General features: G+C 57.1%; 1 protein-coding gene across 5 annotated transcripts in view; it reads left to right on the forward strand.

Annotated features, from left to right (window-relative positions):
- The window catches only part of LOC116942482 (ELKS/Rab6-interacting/CAST family member 1-like), a 100,776-nt gene that overhangs the window by 35,046 nt on the left and 47,005 nt on the right, over positions 1-18,725 (forward strand). For 3 of the 5 annotated variants that reach the window (XR_004402790.2, XR_004402792.2, XM_032954472.2), the window contains 4 exons: positions 2,482-2,663; positions 10,165-10,294; positions 13,145-13,276; positions 17,234-17,290. Coding sequence is in view for 1 of the 5 variants with exons in the window: in XM_032954472.2 (XP_032810363.2) it covers positions 2,482-2,663; positions 10,165-10,294; positions 13,145-13,276; positions 17,234-17,290 (501 nt within the window). In the remaining 4 variants the exon portion in view is untranslated. The remainder of the gene's footprint in view (positions 1-2,481; positions 2,664-10,164; positions 10,295-13,144; positions 13,277-17,233; positions 17,291-18,725) is intronic. The other 2 variants (XR_004402791.2, XR_004402793.2) reach the window with 1 other exon arrangement.

Consider the following 18,725-nt stretch of genomic DNA (forward strand, 5'->3'; position numbering starts at 1 on the left):
GATGTGATGCCACGTGCGTGATGTGATGCCGCGTGTGTGGTGTGATTCCACGTGTGTGATGCCGTGTGTGTGATGCCGCGTGCGTGATGTGATGCCACGTGTGTGGTGCCGCGCGTGTGATGTGATGCCACGTGTGTGATGCCACGTGCGTGATGCCGCGTGTGTGATGTGATGCCACGTGTGTGATGCCGTGTGTGTGATGCCACGTGTGTGATGGTACGTGTGTTATGCAGCGTGTGTGATGTGATGCCACGTGTGTGATGTGATGCCACGTGTGTGATGCCGCGTGCCCGATCCAACCGGACACCCTGCGACGTTTCGCGACTGGATGTCTCCCACTCACGACGGTGACGGCGATGTGATGGAGGCGGGGGGGGGGGGGTGGCGGAGGTGGGGGGCCCGGAGGGGGTTTTTGTGCTCCGGCGGCCCCCCGAACGATCCCCGCTGAGTCCAGCTCATGGCTCGGGGCGCTGCGTTTGAACTCGACGTGAAACGGGGGACGCGACCCGGCCTCACCCCGGCGGTAATTGGGGGGGGGAGGCGGTGGGGGGGGTCCACCATGTGCGAGTGATTTCTCCGCAGCAGCCGCCGCCACCGCCGCCACCGCCGCGCGGTTCGCGAATATTCTTCACCATTACCGGGACCCTCGCCTCCCTAATGAAGGCAGCCGCTCTGTGTGCTTCACGTTTTTTGGTTCATGTCGCTCCACGGCTGTTTGTGAAAACTGGCGTCATCACAGCCCCCACCGCACACCCCCCGCGACCGCGCCCCCTCCCTCTCACCCCTCCCTCCAGCCCACGTACAACACGGGGGGAGGGGGTTGCTAAATCATAACTCCGGCCTTAGAAGAGAGGAATTTATTTTTCTAATATCACCAAACCCAGGAGAATGATGAACGCCTTCTCGGGCACGGCCACCTGCCTCATGTGAATCACGCGCGGCCCACGCGGGCAGACTTCAAACGCGGTGCCCGAGGGTACCGGGGGGAGGGTGAAGAAGAGGCACAGGTGCGTGCCAGGCGACCCACGTGGGGGGTAACGGGGGGGTGAGGGGGGTGGGCAGTGAGATGTAAGGACGGAGGACGAAGAGGAGCAAGTCTCAGCAAGTATAGTGGTGTTATTGATGTTGTTATTATCGTCATCATGGACCCTTTCTAGCCGTGGATGAAAGCGTTGGGCCCAACGTGGCGTGTCCCGTTTCATCCCCGCACCCTGCCTCGACCTCGCCACGCAGCGATCCGCCCGGCCTCTGCACGCGAGCCGATTCCATCGCTCCATCTCCCGCCACGCCACCTGCTCCTCCTGCTCCCCCCAGCGAGTTCCTCCATCGCCTGGCTGCGACTGTCATCATTAGTCTTGACGACCGGCCGTCAAATCGCTCTTCCGTGTAGCCTGCGTTCGATCCCTGATCCACGCGCTCGCCTCTCTGTCTCACGCGCCCGTCGTGGGCTGTTCAGTGGAGTGTCACTGGCGCCCGGGCAGCAGGGACGGTGTCTGGTAGTCAAAACCTCGGCCAAAGTGACCGGAAGAACGCGTTGGGGAGGACACGGCCTAGGAGCATTCGACTCACGCACTCCGTGTGCCGTGAAGAAGGGCCATTGCCCGAACCGCCGCTCATTCAGGCCCACTGTCGCTGACGAATGTGTAGGCATCACAAAGAGAATTACTTTAATCCTTAAAGCTCAGTGTCTCCGACTCGGCCATTATACCCCCCTACCCACCCACCCACCACCTCTCCTCCCACCACCGCCGCCGCCCCGCCAAAGCCACCGAGCCACATCCCATGGCTTCTCCTCGCTCCCCGTGGGGCCCCCCGCCTCGTCACGCGCACAGAACGCGGTCCCCTCTGATGCGAGATCCTGGAGGGAGGGAGAGGGAGGGGTGCAGGGATGGAGGCAATTAGCCCCCCCCCACCCCCCCCAATCCTCTGTGGCTCCACGCTTTGGCAATTAGCGCTGGCCTGCTCGTTAGAGATAACGAGGGCCTGTCGGGAGCTCGCGGGGTTAATGAGCACGAGGAGAGATGGAGGGGGGTGAGTTTAGAGGGAACCTCGAGGCGCCGAGTTGAAGGTGGGGATCCGGGACCCCCAGTTCCGGTGGATCCGTGTTAAATGACAAACCGTGTCCCTTTAAGACGTCTCGAGTCCACCACCCATGATGGACAGAGGCGCTGTGCAAATGTGTGCGGGGAGCGGTAGTGTGGTGGTTAGTTCACTGCGCAACGAACTTGACCCCCCCAACCCAAGTTCGATTCTCGACCACGGCTAATGTTTGAACCGGTCCACAACCTGCCCTTGGCCTTAAATGAGCATTGCGGCCTTAACAGATGTGTGCTGAGTGAGTGCGCAATGCTCTGTGAATGAATGAGTCAATGAATGATTGTGCGGGGCGCTGAGTGAATAAATAATTGTGCTGGGCACTGAACAAGCGAATGAGCGAACGAGTGAGCAATTGTGCTGGGCGTTGCTGCTGCTGCTGCGCAGGGCGGCGAGGAGGCCTCCCTGCCGGAGCAAGCCGAGCGGCTGCGCCAGCTCGAGTCTGAGCAGCAGCAGCAGAGGGCCGGCGCGATGCACGCGGCCGCCGAGACGCAGCGCCTCCTCGACACGCTGGGCCGCGTGGAGGCGGAGGAGCGTGACAAGGACGCGAGGATAGCGGAGCTCGAGAGGTAATCACGGGGGTGGTGGTGGTGATGTGGTGGTGGTGATGGGGGTGGTGATGGGGATGGTGGTGATGTGGTGGTGATGGGGGTGGTGGTGATGGGGGTGGTGATGATGTGGTGGTGATGTGGTGGTGGTGATGGTGATAGGGGTTGTGGTGGTGATGGGGTGGTGGTGATGTGGTGGTGGTGATAGGGGTTGTGGTGGTGATGGGGTGGTGGTGATAGGGGTTGTGGTGGTGATGGGGGTGGTGGTGATGTGGTGGTGATGGGGGTGGTGGTGATGTGGTGGTGATATGGGGGTTGTGGTGGTAGTGATATGGGGGTGGTGGTGATGTGGTGGTGATGGGGGTGGTGGTGATGTGGTGGTGATGGGGGTGGTGGTGATGTGGTGGTGGTGATGGGGGTTGTGGTGGTGATGGGGGTGGTGGTGATGTGGTGGTGATGGGGGTGGTGGTGATGTGGTGGTGATGGGGGTGGTGGTGATGTGGTGGTGATGGGGGTTGTGGTGGTGGTGATATGGGGGTGGTGGTGATGGGGGTGGTGGTGATGTGGTGGTGATGGGGGTGGTGGTGATGTGGTGGTGATGGGGGTGGTGGTGATGTGGTGGTGATGGGGGTTGTGGTGGTGGTGGTGATGGGGGTGGTGGTGATGTGGTGGTGATGGGGGTGGTGGTGATGTGGTGGTGGTGGTGGTGATGGGGGTTGTGGTGGTGATGGGGGTGGTGGGGGTGGTGGTGGTGATGGGGGTTGTGGTGGTGATGGGGGGGGGGGTGATTGTGGTGGTGGTGATGTGGTGGTGGTGATGTGGTGGTGATGGGGGTGGTGGTGGTGGGGGTTGTGGTGATGATGGGGGGGTGGTGATTGTGGTGGTGGTGATGGTAGTGATGGGGGTGGTGATGGGGGTGGTGGTGATGTGGGGAGAGGGGGGCGAGGGAGTGGGGGGAGATATACGATTGTGTCTCTATGTGTATCGCTAGCAGCCAGCACGTCCTTTGAAGGTGGCCGTCTGTCGATCCCTCCCGGCTGCCAGAGAGCCGGTGACGTTCTCACGTAGAGTGTCGTCGTCGTCATCGTTATTATCATTCCCCTTGTTTGCCTCCAAAAAAGCGTCACTGACTCTCAAGACTCCTTTGTTCAGGAGGGTCCTGCCAAGTGTTCGCAGTAGTAGGGAGGCGATGCTGCTGCCCATGCTGCTGCTGCTCCTGCTGCTCCTGCTCCTGCTGCTCCTGCTGCCCATGCTGCTGCTGTTCCTGCTGCCCATGCTGCTGCTGCTCCTGCTGCCCATGCTACTGCTGCTGTGTGTGATTCCGTTCGAGTGATTTTTGCGGTGTAATTTTTCCATAATTGGAACGTGACGCCGGCACAGAGCGGCCTACCGCTGCGAGTGACGTCACGGGATCTTTAACGTCCACTGGGAGTCAAGCGCGTCGCCGCAGTTTTCGCGGTTAATGCGCACACCGCAGTATTAACCAGGGGCGGACGCTGGAATCGAACCGCGAATCTGTGAAGCGAGCCGTGAGCGCGCTACCGCTGGGCCAAGTCACCGCACGGGAGCGGTGCGAAGGGGGGGTCAGAGATGCGAGAGTTACGGGAGGAGGTGGGAGGAGGTGGGAGGAGGTGGGAGGAGGTGGGGAGCGGTGGCACGACGAGTGAAGTTGTGAGTTCTGGACTGGCTCCGGGTTTCTATCGGAGTCCTTCACAGCGATCCACGGGGACGCGCCCGCACTGGGATCGCGATGTCACGGGGGTCATGCTGTGGGGGTCATGTCACGGAGCGGGGAGGGGGAGGCGCGGGGGTGGGGGGTCATGTTCTCGGAGCGATGTCACGGGGAGGGGGTGATGTCACAGAGGGGTTGTCACGTGCGTCGTCACATCGCGGAGTGACCGGAGCTTAGGTTCCGTGACTGCCTTCAGTTTGTCGCATCGTAGCGTCGTGAGAGATGACGACGGCTTGGGGAATTGCTTCATCCAGCAGTGGATAGATCATGACAGCTAGTGATGACGATGACGTCAAACAGGGGGCTCAGATGCAGGGTGAGGGTGTGGGTGGGAGCCGGGAGGGAGCCGGAATGTACAATAAAGAAAGAATTTGACCTTCATTTGGGTGGAATTTTGCGAGTGGCACTTCCCATTACCCTTACCCAGAGCAGCTGCCTATCGGAGTCTTAGTGGAGGGATCGGGGGGGGGGCCTGGGGTGAGGGGTCCAGACTTGAGTCGATTGTCAATTAGCGGTGTCTCAGTTTAAATTAATTAGCCGAATCTCATTTAATGAGCTGAGTCTCTCCGAGCGTTACTTTGAGATTTAGCACGAACCTCACAATTTCACGTCACGCACTCAATCGCTTAGCCCAGTGGTGGTGGAGGTGGTGACGGTGGTGGTGGCGGTGGTGGCGGTGATGGTGGTGATGGTGGCCACGCTGCACGTGGCTGTCTGTGACTCAGCGCTGTGGAGGCAGCAGTGAGGGTTGGTGCATCACCGCACGAATATTGCAAAACTCCCTTCCCGTGGGCCTCGAGGAGGTGCAATAACCTGACTCGCCAGGAGAAGGCGGTACAGCAAAGTGTGGATTAATCTCCATCTGTTTCCATCTGTACGGGGATAGAGCGTTGCCCTCTCGCGCGTGGCGTGGGGTTTCTCCAGGTGCTCCGGTTCCCTCCCACGTGGTATAATAATAATAATAAACACATTCATCACTAATCGGCTGAACACTTCTTCAAATAGAAACTCCAAAGCAGCAGTAGGACCCTGCTGAAAACGACTGCGACGACGCAGTGTGGCTCTCCTGGATAAACGAAGTGAATTGTGATTATGAGATCGATTCAGTGGTGATTGTTAACCGGATAACGTTGCTCTGCGCTTTGAAACCAAACCCGCCATACGCGTCTGCACGTATCTCTGCTCTCTCCGTCCTTGCCCGACGCGCCGCGGACAGTCTCTCTCCCAGGTCAGTGCACACCCTCGGGGTCACCCCTCACCCTCTCGGCCACCCTCTCCCATCCCTCCATCTAACCCCCCCCCCCCACCCCTATCCCCCGTGCACCCCCTCCTCCCTTCCCCTCCATCCCCTTGCCCAGTATCCCCCAATCTGGTTCCTTCCCAGGGGCCACTTTCTATCGAGCGCCCCCCCCCAACCAACAATGAGCAGTGCCCCCCACCTCACCGGCCCCAGCCTGTCCCATTTCTCCTCTCTCCAGTCTCCTCTCCCCTCTCTTTCCTCTCTCCCCCCTCTCTCCCACCATCTCCTCCCTCCTCTCACCGCTCCCTTCTCCTCCCCCTCTCTCCCCATCTCTCTCTCCTCTTCTCTCCTCCCTCTCTAGCTCCTCTCCCATCTCCATCTCTCCCCCCGCCTTTCTCTCTGCCAACCCCTTGGCCCGGAGCGCGAGTGGGGTTTGATTTTATGAGCGGCCGCTCCTACCCACATCTCGCTCTCAAAATTGCAGGAAACAATTACGGGCGCAGCAGAGAGCAGGGAGCAGGGAGCAGGAGCAGGAGGAGAGGGAGGGGGTGACAGGAGAAGTCAGAGGAGAGCGGACCCCTCCCCCCGTCCCTCCCCCACAACCCCTCACCACCCCCCCCCTCTCCACGGTGCCATCGCTACCATCAACAGCAACATCAACAAGTTCACAATCACCACCACCACCACGATCAAGATCAACCTCGCCACTATCGTCATCAACTTCAACCTCCACCACAGTCACCAAACACGAGCCACTACCACCACCAACATCAGAACCACTACCACCACCACAGGATACACCCTAACCACATACACTCAGCACACCACACTCACTGCATTAAAACTATTTTTCTATTTTACCAGATGAGGCCCACTGAGCTATATAGATCTTTTTAAGAAGCGACGTGCCCACAAATGATAGCTCAACGGCGTGGCTTATCACGTGGAAATTTATAGCAGCCAAATACTCTAAACGTGTGACGTTGATTCTAAATGTGGAGGGGAAAACCGAAGGGCCAGAAGAAAAATCCACGCGACCACGGGCAGAGAGAGACACGGAAACTCCAAATACACAGCAGCAGAGGTCAGGGTCGGGATCGAACCCACGACTTCCTGTGTACCAGGCGAGGGAATGAACAGCGGCGCTCCATATTGACTTGCACTCACCACAGCACACCCACCACACAGCACACTCACCACACAGCACACCCACCACACAGCACATTCACCACACAGCACACCCACCACACAGCACACTCACCACACACCACACTCACCACACAGCACACTCACCACACAGCACACCCACCACACAGCACACTCACCACACAGCACACTCACCACACAGCACACCCACCACACAGCACACCCACCACACAGCACACCCACCACACAGCACACTCACCACACAGCACACCCACCACACAGCACACTCACCACACAGCACACCCACCACAGCACACCCACCACACAGCACACCCACCACACAGCACACTCACCACAGCACACTCACCACACAGCACTCACCACACAGCACACCCACCACACAGCACACCCACCACACAGCACACTCACCACACAGCACACCCACCACACAGCACACCCACCACACAGCACACTCACCACACAGCACACTCACCACACAGCACACTCACCACAGCACACTCACCACACAGCACTCACCACACAGCACACCCACCACACAGCACACCCACCACACAGCACACTCACCACACAGCACACCCACCACACAGCACACCCACCACACAGCACACCCACCACACAGCACACTCACCACACAGCACACCCACCACACAGCACACCCACCACACAACACACTCACCACACAGCACACTCACCACACAGCACACTCATCACACAGCACACCCACCACACAGCACACCCACCACACAGCACACTCACCACACAACACACTCACCACACAGCACACTCACCACACAGCACACTCACCACACAGCACACCCACCACACAGCACACTCACCACACAACACACTCACCACACAGCACACCCACCACACAGCACACCCACCACACAACACACTCACCACACAGCACACCCACCACACAGCACACCCACCACACAGCACACCCACCACACAGCACTCACCACACAGCACACCCACCACACAGCACACCCACCACACAGCACACTCACCACACAGCACACCCACCACACAGCACACCCACCACACAGCCCCCCCCCCACACTCCCCGTGGTTGCCCTGGGGGGGCTCCGCGCCGCGGGCCGCCCGAGAGCCACTGCGGGGTAATGCGACCGCCACTCGGCCAGAATGCCGCGGCTGCTGCGGGGAAATGGAAGCAGCTGTGCGGTTAGAGGGGGGGGGGGGCAGGAGGAAGGAGGGGGAGAAGCCAAAGTGAATTGTTGGATTTAAATTCTCTGGAGCGAGTTCGCCTTTGTCATTTGTTTGACCCAGGTCACCTCTTGTGCCGTACATACAAATACAAAGATCCTTCGTGAAGTCTTCACGTACTTTGGGGCAAGTGCTGTCAGCGAGCAGCATCTGTGAATGCCGACACGACGCACGAGGGAGCAGTGTGGCCGAGATCACTCCCGACCGCCTTTGTCTCCCCGGTGTCGATGTTTACTCCACGGCACGGGGTGTACATTTCAGGTTTCGTCGACGCAGCGGATTCCCACGACCGGTTCAAATATTCGCCACTGTATTACAGAAATTAATTAGTGGACATTCCTGAGCACAACGATGCCCAATCACGTGTGTATGTACGTTCAGGAGGATCCTGCAACAGCTGGGATGGTCGGTCAATTCCTCAGTCCGTGTTTCATTATCACCACAGTTGTATCTCGCAGCCTCGGGGCAGCGTTGTGGGGGGGGGGGGAGGTTGGGAGCCACCAGGAGGCATTGACCCCTCCCCCTCTCCCCCCCCCGTTATCCCCCCCCCACCTCGACTGCAATCTCCGATTGCAGGAACCTCACCGCCCAGCGGGGCTTGAAATTCAATTCCAGACTCACACAGACTCACACAGACTCTCACAGACCCTCACAGACTCTCACAGACTCACACAGACACTCACAGACTCACACAGACCCTCACAGACTCTCACAGACTCACACAGACTCACACAGACTCACTTAGACTCTCACAGACTCACACAGACTCATACAGACTCATACAGACTCACACAGACCCTCACAGACTCACACAGACTCACACAGACTCTCACAGACTCTCACAGACCCTCACAGACTCACACGGACTCATACAGACCCTCACAGACTCTCACAGACTCTCACAAACTCACACAGACTCACACAGACCCTCACAGACTCTCACAGACTCTCACAGACCCTCACAGACTCTCACAGACTCACACAGACTCACACAGACCCTCACAGACTCACACAGACCCTCACAGACTCTCACAGACTCACACAGACTCACACAGACTCACTTAGACTCTCACAGACTCACACAGACTCATACAGACTCACACAGACCCTCACAGACTCACACAGACTCACACAGACCCTCACAGACTCTCACAGACCCTCACAGACTCACACGGACTCATACAGACCCCCACAGACTCTCACAGACTCTCACAAACTCACACAGACTCACACAGACCCTCACAGACTCTCACAGACTCTCACAGACTCACACAGACTCACACAGACTCTCACAGACTCACACAGACTCTCACAGACTCACACAAACTCACACAGACCCTCACACAGGCTCTCACAGACTCACACAGACTCACACAGACTCACACAAACCCTCATAGACTCACACAGACTCAGACAGACACACACACAGACTCACACAGACTCACACAGACTTACACAGACTCACACACACTCACACAGACCCTCACAGACTCTCACAGACTCACACAGACTCTCACAGACTCTCACAGACTCACACAAACTCACACAGACTCTCACAGACTCACACAGACTCACACATACCCTCACAGATCCACACAGACCCACGCAGACTCACGAAGACTCTCACAAACTCACACAGACTCACACAGACTCACACAGGAGCTCACATACACTCACAGACTCACACAGACTCACAAAGACTCTCACAGACTCACACAGACTCACACAGACTCTCACATACCCTCACAGACTCACACAGACTCACACAGACTCCCACATACCCTCACAGACTCACACAGACTCACAGAGACCTTCACAGACTCACACAGACTCACACAGACTCACAGAGACCCTCACAGACTCACACAGATGCCCACATACCCTCACAGACTCACACAGACTCACAGAGACCTTCACAGACTCACACAGACTCACACAGACTCACAGAGACCCTCACAGACTCACCCTGACTCTCAGCGAACGAAGGGCGTGGTGTGTTCAATACTGCGTCCGGCCGCCTTTGTCTCCCTGGGTACTTATTTTGACACACCGCACGGGCAGATGCACCCAACTGCGCTCCCAACTGTGCCCGGCGCTCTGCTCGCTGTTGTGAGAGTCACGTGGTCGCACCATGTGCACACTTTGTGTGCCTGCAGGCTGTTGAAAGAGCAGAACAAGAAGAGCTCCAACCTGAAGCAAAGGGACCAAGTGGAGAAGCGACGAGGAGTGCAGGAGGACCCCAGGAGGAGAGAGAACGTTCCAGGCGAGAGCCCTCAGCTACTCCAGGTGAGACCACAACTGAGAAGGTGTCCACCAGGTGACCTCACTCATGGACACCACTCCTGAGAAGGTGTCCACCACGGGACCTCACTCATGGAGACCACTCCTGAGGTGTCCACCAGGTGACCTCACTCATGGACACCACACCTGAGGTGTCCACCAGGTGACCTCACTCATGGACACCACACCTGAGAAGGTGTCCACCAGGTGACCTCACTCATGGACACCACTCCTAAGAAGGTGTCCACCAGGTGACCTCACTCATGGACACCACACCTGAGGTGTCCACCAGGTGACCTCACTCATGGACACCACACCTGAGAAGGTGTCCACCAGGTGACCTCACTTATGGACACCACTCCTGAGAAGGTGTCCACCAGGTGACCTCACTCATGGACACCACACCTGAGGTGTCCACCAGGTGACCTCACTCATGGACACCACACCTGAGGTGTCCACCAGGTGACCTCACTCATGGACACCACACCTGAGAAGGTGTCCACCAGGTGACCTCACTCATGGACACCACTCCTGAGAAGGTGTCCACCAGGTGACCTCACTCATGGACACCACACCTGAGGTGTCCACCAGGTGACCTCACTCATGGAGACCACTCCTGAGAAGGTGTCCTCCAGGTGACCTCACTCATGGACACCACTCCTGAGAAGGTGTCCACCAGGTGACTTCACTCATTGAGACCACACCTGAGAAGGTGTCCACCAGGTGACCTCACTCATGGAGACCACTCCTGAGGTGTCCACCATGTGACCTCACTCATGGAGACCACACCTGAAAAGGTGTCCACCAGGTGACCTCATTGAGACCACTCCTGAGGTGTCCACCATGTGACCTCACTCATGGAGACCACACCTGAGAAGGTGTCCACCAGGTGACCTCACTCATGGACACCACACCTGAGAAGGTGTCCACCAGGTGACCTCACTCATGGACACCACTCCTGAGAAGGTGTCCACCAGGTGACCTCACTCATGGACACCACACCTGAGAAGGTGTCCACCAGGTGACCTCACTCATGGACACCACTCCTGAGAAGGTGTCCACCAGGTGACCTCACTCATTGAGACCACACTTGAGGTGTCCACCAGGTGACCTCACTCATTGAGACCACACCTGGGAAGGTGTCCACCAGGTGACCTCACTCATTGAGACCACACCTGAGAAGGTGTCCACCAGGTGGTTCAGTGTAGGTGATGGCGAAGTAGGTAATTATTTGGTGGTGGTGGTGATAATGATGGTGGTGGAGGTGATGGTGGTGGTGTAGGTGGTGATGGTACACGTGGTGGTGGTAGTGTAGGTGGTGATGGTACACGTGGTGGTGGTGTAGGTAGTGATGGTACACGTGATGGTGGTGTAGGTGGTGATGGTACACGTGGTGGTGGTGTAGGTGGTGATGGTACACGTGGTGGTGTAGGTGGTGATGGTACACGTGGTGGTGTAGGTGGTGATGGTACACGTGGTAGTGTAGGTGGTGATGGTACACGTGGTGGTGTAGGTGGTGATGGTACACGTGGTGGTGTAGGTGGTGATGGTACACGTGGTGGTGTAGGTGGTGATGGTGCACGTGGTGGTGGTAGTGTAGGTGGTGATGGTACACGTGGTGGTGGTGTAGGTGGTGATGGTACACGTGCTGGTGGTGATGGTACACGTGGTAGTGTAGGTGGTGATGGTACACGTGTTGATGGAGGATTTAGTATCCCCGTGATGGATGGGGTTGCGGGCGAGTGCGGTAATGGCGCTGGCTCTGTGTGGAGTGGCCTCATCCACTCGCTGATTCGAGGGGGGGGGGTCCCTTGATGAAAGCGGACTTAGATTCCCCGTGACAAGAGTGTGCACCCCCCCAACGCAATGGAATGACAATACAGACGCCCCCCCATCCACCCCAGAGCTGACCCCTTGCCCGCCCCCCACAGCCCCCCCAACTCCAACTACATTCATCCCCCCCCCCCGCGCCAGCACCCCCACCGTGTCTGACGGAGTAAATGAGTCCAGTATCTCAGCCTGCAACGAGGAGACATGGGGGCAGCCCGTGGTGCCGAGATTCAGAAAACGTGTTCGAGATGTTTACAAGGGGCTGGAGTAGCCTCGGGGCACGGCGCGTGCAGGGAAGGGCACGTGGAGGCTGCGGGGTGGGGGGGCGGGGTATGCCACGTGGCAGGGCATGGTCGCATTCGTTCGGGCATGGACATGCAGTGTCAATTTGTTGATGAAGGTCATCTTGATTATCATGATCGCGATAATTGTCGCTGTCATCATGATTACCCCAATTAATGGAATTAATGATTGCACAGCTGATATCATCTCGGTCACGATAAAACGTTGGGATCATCGTCACAACCACCATCAGAATAATGTCACTACACCACCACCATCTCCTCTGGATCACTATCTGCACCACCATCATCTCTGGATCACCATCATTACCATCATTGCCACCATCACCACCACCACCGTCACGATCATCACTTCCAAAGGCAAAGATCCCCCGTTTAGCCTGAACAGACGGTTGAGCCAAGTGCTGTTAGCGAGTAACACCTATGAAGGCCGACACGGCACATGGGGGGGATGGGTGGCCAGCACCACGCCGACCGCCTTTGTCTCCCTAGTGGCGTTGTTTACTACACACCGCACCAGGTACTCATTTGAGGCCGAGTCGACCTAGGGGAGGCACAGGACCGGTTCAGATAATCGTCACTCGTGTTGGTGGCCGTGTGCGGGAGTCCAATTCGGGTCGCCGGCATTCGTAGCATGGCGCGCTAACCGCTACACCACCGCTCCCCACCACCACCATCACCACCACCATCACCACCACCACAACCTCGACCGCCCCCCCCCTAGGATGCACTGCGCCGCCGCGAGGAGCGAATCGAGGAGCTGGAGGAGGCTCTGCGCCAGAGCGCGAGCGCCACCTCCGAGCGGGACCTCGCACTCGCCCAGGAGGAAGCGGGGCGCAGCGCGGCTCACAAACAGGTAGGGGGGCGGGGCTGGGGGGAGGGGCTGAGAGAGGGGGGTAGGAGAGGGTCAAGGGGATGGGGGTCAATAGACGGGAGAAAGGTTTTGAAGGGAACGAGAGAGTTCAAGATGAAGATGTTGGAGGGTCGAGGGAAAGGGGATGGGTTTAAGGAACGGTGAGAGAGTTTTGGGGAGATGGGAGAGTTCAAGGGGAGGGGTCTAGAGGTCAAGGGGAGGGGTCGAGATGGAGGGTAGGGGTCACGCCAGAGAAAGGCCGTCAAGAGTGAGAGGCTGCGTGCCCGTGTGTTTGTGTGCGTGGATGTATCGGGTAGAGATGATCTCCCAAGCGAAATGCTGAGGGAGGGTGGCGTTTGTGCACAGACTGCCCTATATGACATCATAACAACAGTCTGGACCACTGGACAGGTTCCGCAGGATTGGAAGGATGCCCTGGTGGTCCCCCTCTTTAAGAAGGGGGACCGCACAGACTGTAACAACTACAGGGGCATCTCACGCCTCAGTGTGCCGGGAAAGGTCCTGGCAAGGATTATTCAACATCGCCTCGCCAGGCACGCTGAGGAGAGGCTTGCGGAGCCCCAATGCGGTTTCAGGAAAGGGCGGTCCTGCACAGATGCCATATTTTCTGTCCGTCTGCTACAGCAGAGGTGTAGGGAATTCCAACAAGACCTACATCTCTGCTTTATTGACCTGGTCAAGGCCTATGATACCATCAGTAGGCCTGGGCTCTGGGTTGTTCTTCGTGCTTTTGGAGTACCTGACCCTCTGCTCACGATCATTAGTGACCTTCATGATGGTGAGCGGGCCCGGGTAAAACTACATGGCCGGGAGTCAGAGCCATTCCCTGTACACCTTGGGGTGCGACAGGGATGTCTTCGGGCTCCCATCTTATTTAACATCTATTTTAGCCACGTAGTTCGTGAAGCCTTCAATAGCTGTACCGGGGGAATCTCCATATGGTACAGATATAATGGGAGGCTGATCGATGCCCGGGTGCGGTCAAGGGATGGCTCCCTATTGCTCAACCACGTTATGTATGCCGATGATTTGATAATAGCTGCTCATTCAGAGGAGTTGGAGACGCTGCTGCTGAGACCGGAGCGTGCCACTAAGAGATGGGGCCTTACCATCAGCCCCACCAAAACTAAGCACCTGCCTGGGTATTTTGTACCATCGGACACTCCACCCCCAACTCCCAATCGGTGATGGGGCAGTTGTGGAGAGTGGAGAGTTTCTCATACCTGGGCAGTGTGCTTATGACCGGCTCCAGTTTAACAGCAGAGGTCTCACTCCGAATCAGTCGAGCGGCAATCTTTGAATCGGTTGCGTAACGCTATGTGGAAGCGACCTGGTCTGTCGCTCCCCACTAAGCTTCAGGTCTTCTCGGCCACGGTCATTCCCTCCCTTCTCTACGCTTGCGAAACGTGGACCCCCCTAATGGAACATCTTCGCCGGTTAGAAACATTTAGGCTAGCCTGCCTACGATCCATCCTGGGTTTAACCAGGCTGGATTGTGTGAGGAGCTCACAAATCCTTGAAAGATCTGGGCAATGTCCCATCGGTGAGCTCCTCCGGCAGGCAAGGCTGCGTTGGCTGGGTCATGTGGCCCGCATGTCCAGCCACCGCATGCCGAAACAGCTTTTGTTCGGCCGGATCGAGGGGGCTAAACGGGCGCGGCACGGGCTAGAGAAGAGATGGAGTGATGTGGTACAGGAGGACGTGGAGCTGAGTGGACTTGCCGATAACTGGTACCAGCGGTGTCAAGATCGGCCTCTGTGGAGGAGGCTCGTGAAGGACGCTACTGGGCAGATGGAGGCAGTCGCCCTCCAACAACAACGGAGGGCGGAGGAGCGACGCTCACAACAACGAGCGGAGCGCCGGGTGGCTAAAGCACAGCAGGTTGGCACAGTAGGGGGCACAGGTGGTGCATCAGCCAGTCATCTCAGTCAGTCGACCCGTGGCACCTGGGTCTGCCCCGTGACCTCCTGTCAGCGGGCGTTCGACACGTCACGTGGCCTCAAGGTGCACATGGCCTGGCACAAGCGTTGTGGTGACGTCACCGCCACTTGGTGACGTCACCGCCACTTAGTGGCGAATGGCGGTTGTTGTTGTAGATGTATCGAAGTTACGTGTATCCATCCATGTGTTATGTCTATACACCTCCAATTGGTACAGTTGGCTACGTACGGTGCGAAAGAACTTCAGCATACATGCGTACATGCACGCGTACAGGCACGTGTCTATGTATGGGGTGGTAGAGTAGCTGTTAGCGCTATGCTGCGCTACGAACCCGGCAACCTGAGTTAAATTCCCGCTCATGGCCAACACCAGTAAAGATAATCTCAACCATTCCTGGGCCTCCCCTAGGTCGACTCGGCCTCAAATTAGTACCTGGTGCCTGTTTAAACATTGCCACTCGGGACAACAAAGCCGGTCGGGTGTGTTTTTGGCTACCCTGCCTTAATCGGTGGTCGCTAACAGCACTTGCCCCAGAAACTCACGTGCAGCTACCTGGGAGACCTTTGTCTTTGGTGAAAGAGTTGCACACCTGGGCGTGCGCGCGCAGCAGCTGTGCAGGTGCGGCCCGGCGCGGCCTCTTTGAGCGTGGAGTGGGAGCGAGTTTCGCCACCAAATCCTCAATTTCCATCCCTTCAATCAGCCCCCCCCCCCCTCCCTCCCTCCCCGCTTCCAACCTGAACCAACCCAGGTGCTTTCTCACTTCAGCGTAAACATCACGCAACCATTCACACCGTCAATTTAAATAACCAGACGATGCCCCTCCACGTCTCTCAACCTTCCACATCAAATAAAACAAACGCGAACTTTTTTTCGCGTTTGTGTGTGTCACGCATCCCATCAGCGACACGGCCCTCTGGGAGTGCATCGTTTCAACGGGCATTGAACCCGTTTCGACATTCACTCAGCAGAGTTAACCTCGCGTGAAACCAACGCTGCAAGATGTTCATGGTCAATGTGCCCTCTGCCTGCGTTAGACCTGGGGGGCCCAAGTTCGACACGAACCCCTGTAACACACCGCACTGAACATTCACGAGCGCCGTCGTGGTGAAAAGTAGGTCACGCGAAACAGATTCACGGTAGATGCCTTCCCGAAGAGTGCGGCATTAAGTGAAAACAGTTTCCCCATAAATAAATGGTGCAGCGATAACGTTGGGCGACATACGCAGCGCTACGCGCGCACACGCAGTGAGATGGCGGGACAGAGAACTGAAGGTACCCCGCCCTGTTGCTGTATCATTCCGCTTAGCTCAAGAAAGTAGTTCGTCATCGACCCCTCAGAAAACCGCGTCATAACGCTGCGTGTTGCAAATTATAACGGTGCACGTTTCGCGTTATAACGGTGCACGTTTAGCCTTATAACGGTGCACGTTTCGCGTTATAACGGTGCACGTTTAGCGTTATAACGGGGCGTGTTCCGTTTTATAACAGTGCACGTTTAGGTGCACAATTAGCGTTATAACGGTGCACGTTTCGCGTTATAACGGGGCGTGTTCCGCGTTATAACGGTGCACGTTTCGCGTTATAACGGTGCACGTTTCGCGTTATAATGGTGCACGTTTCGCGTTATAACGGGGCGTGTTCCGTTTTATAACAGTGCACGTTTAGGTGCACAATTAGCGTTATAACGGTGCACGTTTCGCGTTATAACGGTGCACGTTTCGCGTTATAACGGTGCGTATTCCGCGCTTTACAACGGGCGCGTATCAGGTCCATCCTTGCCGAGTCCCGGCAAAGATGGAGGCAGAGTTGCCGCTCGCTCCGCTTGGTTTACTTTCGTTGTCGTCGTTGTTGTTGTTGTTTAATTTTGTTTATTTGCTGTTTTGCTTTCATTGTCGCGTGTTGTGGACAATCCTGAACCCGCGGGCGCCCCTCCCCGCCCCCACCCCCTCCCCCCGCCCCCCCCCCCTTTCCTCCAAACCACCCCAAACGCACGGGCAGAGGCGAGGCCCCCTGGGCCCCCCGCAGCGCAGCGGCTATGAGCCGACAGCGGCCCAGGTAGGGGTCACGAGGGCATGAGGGGGAATGTTGGGGTCATTCCCCAGCATGCAGGACACGCACAGGCACACACACACGTAGACACACACACACGTAGACACACACGTAGACACACACACGTAGACACACACGTAGACACACACGTAGACACGCACACACACGTAGACACGCACACACACGTAGACACACACACGTAGACACACACGTAGACACACGTAGACACACACACGTAGACACACACACACACGTAGACACACACGTAGACACACACACGTAGACACACACACGTAGACACACACACGTAGACACACGTAGACACACACACGTAGACACACACGTAGACACGCACACACACGTAGACACACACGTAGACACGCACACACACGTAGACACACACAGGTAGACACACGTAGACACACACGTAGACACACACACGTAGACACGCACACACACGTAGACACACACAGGTAGACACACACACGTAGACACACAGACGTAGACACACACACACGTAGACACACACACACGTAGAAACACATACACGTAGACACACACACGTAGACACACACACGTAGACACGCACACACACGTAGACATACACAGGTAGACACACACACGTAGACACACAGACGTAGATACACACACACGTAGACACACACACACGTAGACACACACACACGTAGACACACACACGTAGACACCCACTCACACGTAGACACATACGTAGACACACACACGTAGATACACACGTAGACACACACACACGTAGACACACACACGTAGACACACACGTAGACACACACACACGTAGACACACACACGTAGACACACACACGTAGACACGCACACACACGTAGACACACAACAACAACAGCCGCCGTTCGTCACAAAGTGGCGGTGACGTCACCACGGCGCCTGTGCCAGGCCATGTGCACTTTGAGGCCACGTGAAGTGTCGAAGACCTCGCTGACAGGAGGTCACGGGACAGACCCAGCAGGTGCCATGGGTTGACTGATTGAGATCACTGGTAGATGCGCCATCTGGACTCCCTACTGTGTCACCTCGCTGTGTGTTTAGCGCTCTGCTCGTTGTTGTGAGCGTTGCTCCTCTGCCCTCCGTTGTTACTGGAGGGCGACTGCATTCAACTTCCCAGTAGCAGCGTCCTTCACGAGCCTCCTCCATAGAGACTGATCTTGACACCGCTGGTACCAGTCATCGGCAAGTCTACTCAGCTCCACGTCCTCCTGTACCACATCACTCCATCTCGTCTCTAGCCCGTGCCGCGCCCGTTTAGCCCCCTCTACCCGGCCGAACAAAAGCTGTTTAGGCATGCGGTGGCTGGACATGCGGGCTTCATGACCCAGCTAACGCAGCCTCGCCTGCTAGAGGAGCTCACTGATGGGACGGTGACCAGATCTTTCAAGGATCTGTGAGC

Source organism: Petromyzon marinus, chromosome 14, assembly GCF_048934315.1.
Source record: "Petromyzon marinus isolate PM22_M1 ecotype Great Lakes invasive population chromosome 14, UKy_Petmar_22M1.pri1.0, whole genome shotgun sequence".
NCBI classification, from domain to species: Eukaryota; Metazoa; Chordata; class Hyperoartia; order Petromyzontiformes; family Petromyzontidae; genus Petromyzon; species Petromyzon marinus.